Raw genomic sequence first — 11,143 nt, 5'->3', positions numbered from 1 at the left:
TTCGAGAGAAACTCCTTCTCTAGAAAGGATCCATTCTTAGCAACGAATATCTTGCCTTCGGATCTGTGATAGAAGGTGTACCCAACAGTTTCCTTTGGGTTCGAGCTTATCAGGTTGAATCTTTTTCACATAAGCATCGCAACCCCAAACTATAAGAAACGACAACTTGGGTTTCTTGCCAAACCACAGTTCATATGGTGTCGCCTCAACGAATTTAGATGGTGCCCTATTTAATGTGAATGCAGCTGTGTCTAAAGCATAACCCCAAAATGATAGCGGTAAATCAGTAAGAGACATCATAGATCGCACCATATCTAATAAAGTGCGGTTACGACGTTCGGACACACATACGATGTGGTGTTCCGGGTGGTGTGAGTTGCAAAACTATTCCACATTGTTTCAAATGAAGACCAAACTCGTGACTCAAATATTCTCCTCCACGATCAGATCATAGAAACTTTATTTTCTTATTACGATGATTTTCTACTTCACTATGAAATTCTTTGAACTTTTCAAATGTTTCAGACTTATGTTTCAAGTAGATATACCCATATCTGCTCAAATCATCTATGAAGGTCAGAAAATAACGATACCTGCCGCGAGCATCAACACTCAATGGACCGCATACATCAATATGTATTATTTCCAACAAGTCTATTGCTCGCTCCATTGTTCCGGAGACGGAGTTTTAGTCATCTTGCCCATGAGGCATGGTTCACATGTATCAAGTGATTCATAATCAAGTGATTCCAAAAGTCCGTCAGCATGGAGTTTCTTCATGCGCTTTACACCAATATGACCTAAACGACAGTGCCACAAATAAGTTGCACTATCATTATTAAACTTATATCTTTTGGCTTCAATACTATGAATATGTGTATCACTACTATCGAGATTCAACAAAAATAGACCACTCATCAAGGGTGCATGACCATAAAAGATATTACTCATATAAATAGAACAACAATTATTCTCTGATTTAAATGAATAACCGTCTCGCATCAAACAAGATCTAGATATAATGTTCATGCTCAACGCTGGCACCACATAACAATTATTCAGGTCTAAAACTAATCCCGAAGGTAGATGTAGAGGTAGCGTGCCGACCGCGATCACATCAACTTTGGAACCATTTCCCACGCGCATCGTCACCTCGTCCTTAGCCAATCTTCGCTTAATCCATAGCCCCTATTTCGAGTTGCAAATATGAGCAACAGAACCAGTATCAAATACCCAGGCGCTACTGCGAGCATTAGTTAAGCACACATCAATAACATGTATATCAAATATACCTTTCACTTTGCCATCCTTCTTATCCGCTAAATACTTGGGGCAGTTCCGCTTCAAGTGACCAGTCCCTTTGTAGTAGAAGCACTCAGTCTCAGGCTTAGGTCTAGACTTGGGCTTCTTCACTTGAGCAGCAACTTGCTTGCCGTTCTTCTTGAAGTTCCCCTTTTTTCCTTTGCCCTTCTTCTTGAAACTGGTGGTCTTGTTGACCATCAACACTTGATGCTCCTTCTTTATTTCCACCTCCGCAGCTTTTAGCATCGCGAAGAGCTCGTGAATTGTCTTATCCATCCCTTGCATATTATAGTTCATCACGAAGCTTTTGTAGCTTGGTGGTAGTGATTGAAGAACTCTATCAATGACACTATCATCAGGAAGATTAACTCCCAGTTGAGTCAAGTGGTTGTGGTACCCAGACATTCTAAGTATATGTTCACTGACAGAACTATTCTCCTCCATCTTGCAGCTATAGAACTGCTACCTCTTGAGCATGCGTTGGTTTTCCCTTGAAGAGGAAAGGGTGATGTAGCAAAGTAGCGTAAGTATTTCCCTTAGTTTGTGAGAACCAAGGTATCAATCCAGTAGGAGACTACACGCAAATCGCCTAGTACCTGCACAAATAATCAAGAACCTTGCAACCAACGCGATAAAGTGGTTGTCAATCCCTTCACGGCCACTTGCAAAAGTGAGATCTGATAAAGATAATAAAATAATTTTTTTGGTATTTTTGTTGTATAGATTGAAAAGTAAAGATTGCAAAATAAACGGCGATAGAAATTAGCAAGTTGAAGATAAACTAATATGATGTAAAATAGACCCGGGGGCCATAGGTTTCACTAGTGGCTTCTCTTATGATAGCATATATTGCGGTGGGTGAACAAATTACTGCCGAGCAATTGATAGAAAAACGCATAGTTATGAGAATATCCAGGCATGATCATGAACATAGGCATCACGTCCGTGTCAAGTAGACCGAAACGATTCTGCATCTACTACTATTACTCCACACATCGACCGCTATCCAGCATGCATCTAGAATATTAAGTTCATAAGAACAGAGTAACACATTAAGCAAGATGACATGTTGTGGAGGGATAAACTCAAGCAATATGATATAAACCCCATCTTTTTATCCTCGATGGAAAAATACAATACGTGTCGATTCCCTTTCTGTCACTGGGATCGAGCACCGCAAGATTGAACCCAAAGCTAAGCACTTCTTCCGTTGCAAGAAAGATCAATCTAGTAGGCCAAACTAAACCGATAATTCGAAGAGACTTGCAAAGATATCAAATCATGCATATAATAATTCAGAGAAGAATCAAATATTGTTCATAGATAATCTTGATCATAAACCCACAATTCATCGGATCTCGGCAAACACACCGCAAAAAGTATTACATCGAATAGATCTCCAAGAACATCGAGGAGAACTTTGTATTGAGAACCAAAGAGAGAGAAGAATTCATCTAGCTAATAACTATGGACCCGAAGGTCTGTGGTAAACTACTCACACATCATCGGAGAGGCTATGCTGTTGATGTAGAAGCCCTCCGTGATCGAATCCCCCTCCGGCAGATTGCCGGAAAAGGCCCCAAGATGGGATCTCACGGGTACAGAAGGTTGCGGCGGCGGAAAAGTGGTTTTGTGGCTCCCCTGGATGTTTTCAGGGTATAAGAGTATATATAGGCGAAAGAAGTAGGTCGGTGGAGCTACGAGGGGCCCACAAGGGTGGGGGGCGCGCCTACCCCCTGGGCGTGCCCTCCTGCCTCGTGGCCGTCTCGTTGCGTCTCTGACTTCCACTCCCAGTCTCCTGGATTGCGTTCGTTCCAAGAAAGATCCTCGCGAAGGTTTCGTTCCGTTTGATATTCCTTTTCTGCGAAACACTGAAATAGGCAAAAAAACAGCAACTGGCACCGGGCTCCGGTTAATAGGTTAGTCCCAAAAATAATATAAAATAGCATATTAAAGCCCATTAAACATCCAAAACAGATAATATAATAGCATGGAACGATAAAAAATTATAGATACGTTGGAGACGTACCAAGAACTTATTGGAGACTTCATATCTCTCAATCCGGGCATTTGCTTGAAATACTAACTTCAACTCCTGGAACATCTCATATGCTCCATGACGTTCAAAACGTCGTTAAAGTCCCGGTTCTAAGCTATAAAGCATGGCACACTGAACTATCGAGTAGTCATCAGCAATGAGGATAATCCTCAAGTTACGGACCCAGTCCGTGTAGTTGCTACCATCATCTTTCAACTTAGCTTTCTCTAGGAACGCATTAAAATTCAATGGAACAGTAGCACGGGCTATTGATCTACAACAACATAGACATGCAAAATACTATCAGGTACTAAGTTCATGATAAATTAAAATTCAATTAATCATATTACTTAAGAACTCCCACTTAGATAGACATCCCTCTAATCATCTAAGTGATCACGTGATCCAAATCAACTAAACCATGTCCGATGATCACGTGAGATGGAGTAGTTTTCAATGATGAACATCACTATGTTGATCATATCTACTATATGATTCACGCTCGACCTTTCGGTCTCAGTGTTCCGAGGCCATAACTGCATATGCTAGGCTCGTCAAGTTTAACCCGAGTATTCTGCGTGTGCAAAACTGGCTTGCACTCGTTGTATGTGAACGTAGAGCTTATCACACCCGATCATCACGTGGTGTCTCGGCACGACGAACTTTCGCAACGGTTCATACTCAGGGAGAACACTTGTACCTTGAAATTTAGAGAGAGATCGTCTTATAATGCTACCGCCGAACTTAAGCAAAATAAGATGCATAAAGGATAAACATCACATGCAATCAATATAAGTGATATGATATGGCCATCATCATCTTGTGCCTTTGGTCTCCATCTCCAAAGCACCGTCATGATCATCATCGTCACCGGCTTGACACCTTGATCTCCATCAAAGCATCGTTGTCGTCTCGCCAACTGTTGCTATCACGACTATCGCTACCGCTTAGTGATAAAGTAAAGCAATTACATGGCGATTGCATTTCATACAATAAAGCGACAACCATAAGGCTCCTGCCAGTTGCCGATAACTGTTACAAAACATGATCATCTCATACAACAATTTTTATATCATCACGTCTTGACCATATCACATCACAACATACACTGCAAAAACAAGTTAGACGTCCTCTACTTGTTGTTGAAAATTTTACGTGGCTGCTACGGGCTTAGCAAGAACCCTTCTTACCTACGCATCAAAACCACAACGAGTTTTTGTCAAGTTTGCTGTTTTAACCTTCAACAAGGACCGGACGTAGTCACACTCGATTCAACTAAAGTTGAAGAAACAGACACCCGCCAGCCACCTATGTGCAAAGCACGTCGGTAGAACCAGTCTCGCATAAGCGTACGCGTAATGTCGGTCCGGGCCGCTTCATCCAACAATACCGCCGAATCAAAGTATGACATGTTGGTAAGCAGTATGACTATTATCGCCCACAACTCTTTGTGTTCTACTCGTGCATATAACATCTACGTATAGACCTGACTCTGATACCACTATTGGGGAACGTAGTAATTTCAAAAAAATTCCTGCGCACACGCAAGATCCATCTAGGTGATGCATAGCAACAAGCGGGAGAGTGTGTCCACGTACCCTCGTAGACCGAAAGCGGAAGCTTATGAAAACGTGGTTGATGTAGTCGTACGTCTTCACGATCCGACCGATCCTAGCACCGAACGTACGGCACCTCCGCGATCTGCACACGTTCAGCTCGGTGACGTCCCACGAACTCTAGATCCAGCTGAGGTCGAGGGAGAGTTTCGTCAGCACGACGGCGTGATGACGGTGTTGGTGAAGTTACCGACGCAGGGCTTCGCCTAAGCACTACAACGATATGACCGAGGTGGAAATCTGTGGAGGGGGGCACCGCACACGACTAAGACAACTGTCAACTTGTGTGTCCTAGGGTGACCCCTGCCCCGTATATAATGGACCAAGGGGGAGGCCGGCCGGCCCTCCTAGGGCGCGCCCCAAGTAGGGTTCCTACTAGGAATCCTATTCCTAGTAGGTTTCCAACAAGGGAAGAGAGGGGGAAGGAAGGAGAGGGAGAGAGGGAGAAGGAAAGGGGGGCGCCGCCCCCCTTCCCTAGTCCAATTCGGACCCAAGGGGGAGGGGGCGTGCGGCCTGCCCTAGCCGCCCCTCTCCCTCTCCACTAAGGCCCATGTGGCCCATTAGTTCCTCCGAAGGGTTCCGGTAACCTCCGGCACTCCGGTTTTATCCGAAACTTCTCCGGAACATTTCCGGTGTTCGAATATAGTCGTCCAATATATCAATCATTATGTCTCGACCATTTCGAGACTCCTCGTCATGTCCGTGATCACATCCGGGTCTCCGAACAACCTTAGGTACATCAAAACACATAAACTCATAATACCGATCGTCACCTAACGTTAAACCTGCGGACCCTACGGGTTCGAGAACTATGTAGACATGACCGAGACTCACTTCCGGTCAATAACCAATAGCGGAACCTGGATGCTCATATTGGTTCCTACATATTCTACGAAGATCTTTATCGGTCAAACCGCATAACAACATACGTTGTTCCTTTGTCATCGGTATGTTACTTGCCCGAGATTCGATCGTCGGTATCTCAATACCTAGTTCAATCTCGTTACCGGCAAGTCTCTTTACTCGTTTCGTAATGCATCATCCCGCAACTAACTCATTAGTCACATTGCTTGCAAGGCTTATAGTGATGTGCATTACCGAGAGGGCCCGGAGATACCTCTCCGAAACACGGAGTGACAAATCCTAATCTCGATCTATGCCAACCCACAAACACCATCGGAGACACCTGTAGAGCATCTTTATAATCACCTAGTTACGTTGTGATGTTTGATAGCACACTAAGTGTTCCTCCGGTATTCGGGAGTTGCATAATCTCATAGTCATAGGAACATTTATAAGTCATGAAGAAAGCAATAGGAATAAACTAAACGATCATAGTGCTAAGCTAACGGATGGATCAAGTCAATCACATCATTCTCTAATGATGTGATCTCGTTAATCAAATGACAACTCATGTCAATGGCTAGGAAACTTAACCATCTTTGATCAACGAGCTAGTCAAGTAGAGGCATACTAGTGACACTCTGTTTGTCTATGTATTCACACATGTACTAAGTTTCCGGTTAATACAATTGTAGTATGAATAATAAACGTTTATCATGATATAAGGAAATATAAATAACAACTTTATTATTGTCTCTAGGGTATATTTCCTTCATATAAGCCTTGGATCTTTGTAAGAAAATTACTTTGTGTCGGGGTGTTTCATGTGTAAACATGAGTATCATGATTTAGAGCTCATGTAGTCATCCCCGCCACCACATCACTAAGAGGTGATCTTCCGATTTTATTACCTAGATATAAAATAGAATGTTTTTGTGGTGTCTCTTCAACTAGAGGGGTCGTTATGCGATGCAATGTAAAAATCTAAAGTATATATACACATATATATTATTGCGATTATGTTTCGGAAAAATTGCATTAATTTAGTCTTTTGCAACAATTGGTGCAAAAGGTAGAGCCAGATTTCCTTCTGAATGGAGGCAAATTATGTGACAAGAGGCACTTATCATATAGGTAGATAGGACTTGATTTATTTTTCTTTTAACAGTGAACATATTATTCATTGAATTTTCAAAATTTGAACGGGTTCCTACCCCTCGTTCACTTGTACTTGTTTCTGTTCCTGCAACAACTCGCGTTATTATGCCATGTGGAGAAAGTATATTATCTGTGAGAAAATACTATTCTTGTGAAAAAGGGAACTAGATTTTTTTTCAGAAGCATGGTACACCGCTATAGCCTATAGGTACCCACATTTAGTTAGAAATATGCTATGAGACTTGTCTCAGTTATTACTTCTGGTTGAGTCGGCTCACGCATAGGTGGCTAGGGCGAAGTTATCCTTTGCTTCAAGCTCCACTGGTTAGCTTGTGGATTCGTCTCCCCTCTATCCGCCGCTTCGACGACTGTTGGCGTGAAGGGGATTCTTGGTGTCTCGACTCCAGTTAGTTCAGGTTAGGTTTTTCTTTTCAATTCTGGCATGGGCAACGTTCGGGTGGATGATTGCACTTCGAATTCAAAGTCATATTTAAGTTGGTCTTTCGGGTTTTGATCCTTTTTTAATTCGTCCACCACTTATAAGCCAACGGTTAGTATTTTAATGAAACTTTGAAAGTGTTTATTTTGATCTTTTTTAAATTAATAAAGGGTGCAGTACAAACGAGCACAGAATCCATTCTCTCGTTCTGCAAGCAGCCCCTTATCCATTTCCGAGCAGCACTGAATATCCACCCCTCGAGATACCCGGCCCATCTTGGTCTCGACAGCCGAACCTTATTTTGTCGGTACCATCGGCAGCGGATAAACCACGCCCACCGGCTCCGGGCCAATCCAGACCCTCCATCCCCACAAAACCAACACAGCCAACGGCCACGATCCACCGCCCTCCTCCTGTGGCCACGGAAAAGGCCCGCAAGAAAGGCACCGCGGCCGAGCCAAGTCCACCGCCGGGAGAATCCACGCCCACCACACCTCGCCCCCGCCGCCCCCGATAAAAATCCGCCGATCCTCGCTTCCTCCCTCCTTCCGCGATCCCTCTCCTCCCTGCCGCATTTCGAGCGATGGCCGACTCCGCCGCCCTCTCCTCCTCCCTCCCGCGCTCGCTGGCGTCCAGGAGGCCCCTCTCCTCCCCGCTCCGCGGCGGCGGCGGCGGGAGGCCCCGGTCCCCGCGCCGCTGCCGCCCCGGCTCGCGGCTGCGGGCCCGGGCCAGGAAGGGCGAGCCCGAGGACCTCTACGGGCCGTACCCGTGGGAGCAGCCCCTGGATCTCACCACTGGGTTCGGTAAACTCGCGCCCCCGATCGCTGCCCCTGTTGTTTGCCCGAGCGCTTCGACCAGCGATGCTTTTTTATTAAACGTTGAGAGATAAGTGATATTCATCTGCGGTCGCTGTTGCGTGCTTCGTGGGAAGAGATGGTAGTTGGTAATGGGGCAGGCTGTTGCGCTCATCGTTGGGCAGAATGTCGATCTTGTTTCTGATCTGTGCGTACCATGCCGTGCGCCCTGATGGGTTCGATCTGCGTGTCTTTCTCCTGGCAGATATCGAGTGGGTGCAAGAGGATAAAATCACGCTCTTCACTTCCGATGGGCTGGTTCAGATAGGCGGTAACATGGTGCCTCGCCGAGTCACCGCTTCCGAGGTACTGAATCTCAGTTGAGCGTGAACTACTAAGCTCCCTCGCGCGTCATACTAAATAGCAACATGTTGATCCTTGTTAGTAAAACTGAGATGGAACTTCATTTCGGGACCGAGATGTTATGCATATTGTGAACTCTGTTATTCAGTGCGCATGAAACATGGTGATGATATATGCCGTCCTTCCGGTTTCCATGGAAATAACTTTGTGCTATTTCTATTTGTTCACTGTACCACAAAGCCAGGTTTTCTTTAGTTTAATCAGACATGAATCGGTAGCTGGAATGTACATAACACCAGGAAATATACGTACGTAGCTGGAAATTATATTACACCGAGAAATGTATATTAAACAGTCATGCTTACACCTTTGGTTACTGCATTCGGGGCAATAACAATTTTATTGTGTATGTTAAAAAGATTCAGCTCTTTTCACATTTTACTTACATTATCATGTAATAATAAAACATATTTAATGGGAATCAAGACTATAAAACCTTGAAAAGCAGCACCGTATAGGAGTACATTTGAGCGCCATATTCATTTCTACCATTGTACTCACTGAAAGCTAATTGCCTGAAAGCTTACAATTATTTTTTGTATCCTGGGAATATCGACTCAGCCATTTCTTTTTTGTTTTGTTGTGGATTCAAGTTTATTCATGTATACTTGCTGAAGTTGCTTTATCCTGGCGTCATCAATATTTTGTATGTCATCCTCATGTGTGTTAAATTTGGCCAGAAGAGGCAACAAAAAGGAAAAAGCAAACTCCGCCGGTTTCAGGAGAGCTCTTACATGGATCCAAATCAAAGTCTTTGCCTTGGAGCACTGTTTAACATAGCAGCTACAAATGTAAATGTTTCTTACCACTTATGTGTGTTTGATGTTTATGTTTTCATATAGTAATACTATGCGGTATATCTATCAGGGCCTAGACATGGGTAGAAGATTATGCATCTTTGGCTTCTGTCGGTCCATTGAAATGCTAAGCGATGTGGTGGAAGATACCGTCTTGGAGCATGGTGGCGAGGTACTTATGTCACCCCTGGAACTATATGTGCCTCTATAATCTTAACAAAGTGCAGTCATTGAATTCCTCAAACTGCAAAATCAAAGTTTTATCTCCAATTGAACGTCTGCTCAAACTTAAAAGGGTGCCATTTTTGCTCAGATTGTCACTGCAGAGAAGGCAAGCAGTGACGGCCTTCAGGAGAAGCTGACCATGTCGGTGGCGGTTCCATTGCTGTGGGGCGTCCCTCCGGCATCGGAGACCCTCCATGTCGCCGTGCGGAGCGGCGGAGGCATCGTGGACAAGATCTACTGGCAGTGGGACCTGTTCTAAGAGCCCAGAGCCCCCAGATACTGGTTGACAAATAATCCACCCCACCCACACTGTATATATGATCCTTAACTGGCCTGGCTGCACACATTGTGGCAGCATGCAATTGTGTTCGTGTCCTTGTGCGCAACCAGCAAACTTGGTGTATACCTGTACAGACCTGATTCCTCTGGTGCATATAAATAAATAAAAAGGGTTTCGGATTCACAGCTCATGTTCAATCTATTCCTGCTTCTATAGCATTCCTGATGCATTGGCATCTGGTGTTGTGCTGGAGGAAAGCACTTGCACCCAATGGTAGGTGCTTTGAGTTTTATATCTGTTGACCTGGAGATTTGAGGTAACCGTGAGCACATGGCTTGTGGAGGTGCTTGGTCTTGAAAATTATGGTGACAACTCAGATGCAGTATTACGTCGTGCAAACAGCATTATGCAAAAGTTTTCATGATTTGGAAACTAGGCACTAATTTTTATCTTTGTAATCTGTTCGGCGGTTCTTTTGCCAGCCTGACAAGAAGATGATTTTTTTTTGAAAAAGGGAATATATTAATATTGCGCAGATACCAATTACACCCAGCCTCTGCACCTGCAAAATGTCGTACTGACATCTAGGATGCACACAGGCAAAGAAAAAAAAATAGAAATGAAAAAACAAAGGTCCCGCCACAGTGATCGACTTCTCTCAGTAGCCACCCACAAACCACCACCAAATGCAACACTCGCAAAACATAAAAGGTCTTCAAAAGCAACGCCTCCAAGAAGGAAACAGTGCGCAAACAGCATCATTGCCCGATCCAAGATCTTAGGTTTTCACCCTGAAGAAGTCCGAGCTCTCAAAACAATTCCTTCAGCAAGGCAATTGCCAGGCACAACCAATGAAGGCCAGACCTTAGGTTTTCACCTTGAAAGTCACGGCTTGGTACCCGAGGAGCACCACCAAAAGTGAATTCCTCCAGTGCTGCCGCCCCCACTTGACACTGCTGCTCCTGAGAGTTACCAAACACCTGGCTGACTCCATCACCTCAAAGGCTCCGTCTAACCGACCCTTCGATCTCAACCACCATGACCTTCTCCACAGCTGTCTACGCCATAGAAATCGAGAAGCCGACATGTCCCATGGTGTCAACAAACAATAGAGCTTCGCGCCACACCGTCGTGGAACCTCATAGGTTGATATGGCGTGCACGACTAAATACTATCCGATCCAGATATCTTGGGCAGGATCTCCGATAGCAATTCCGGAACACGTCGA

The 11,143-nt window shown here is 44.4% G+C and overlaps 1 protein-coding gene across 2 annotated transcripts; it reads left to right on the top strand.

Annotated features, from left to right (window-relative positions):
• The first annotated feature begins 7,798 nt into the window (after positions 1-7,798).
• On the top strand, positions 7,799-10,098 carry LOC123098446 (uncharacterized). 2 transcript variants are annotated; one of them, XM_044520434.1, is made up of 5 exons: positions 7,799-8,199; positions 8,456-8,556; positions 9,297-9,404; positions 9,481-9,582; positions 9,724-10,098. In XM_044520434.1, exons 1-5 carry the CDS (start codon positions 7,980-7,982, stop codon positions 9,892-9,894), a joined length of 702 nt encoding a protein of 233 aa, XP_044376369.1. In that variant the 5' UTR covers positions 7,799-7,979; the 3' UTR covers positions 9,895-10,098. The 2 variants fall into 2 exon arrangements, with proteins under 2 accessions (XP_044376369.1, XP_044376368.1); XM_044520433.1 differs by having other exon boundaries at positions 7,823-8,199; positions 9,294-9,404.
• The last annotated feature ends 1,045 nt before the right edge of the window (positions 10,099-11,143 follow it).

The sequence above is a fragment of the Triticum aestivum genome, chromosome 4D (genome assembly GCF_018294505.1).
Source record: "Triticum aestivum cultivar Chinese Spring chromosome 4D, IWGSC CS RefSeq v2.1, whole genome shotgun sequence".
Lineage (NCBI taxonomy): Eukaryota > Viridiplantae > Streptophyta > Magnoliopsida > Poales > Poaceae > Triticum > Triticum aestivum.
The sequence above is the reverse complement of the archived record's forward strand: the minus strand, read 5'-3'. Positions and strand labels throughout refer to the sequence as shown.

Bases quoted from the DNA above. Each gene is read 5' to 3' on its own strand.
- LOC123098446 (XM_044520433.1), top strand. From the start codon at position 7,980: ATGGCCGACTCCGCCGCCCTCTCCTCCTCCCTCCCGCGCTCGCTGGCG. The intron at 8,200-8,455 runs GTAAACTCGCGC...TTCTCCTGGCAG, and splicing joins GGATCTCACCACTGGGTTCG to ATATCGAGTGGGTGCAAGAG. The intron at 8,557-9,293 runs GTACTGAATCTC...AAATTTGGCCAG, and splicing joins GCCGAGTCACCGCTTCCGAG to AAGAGGCAACAAAAAGGAAA.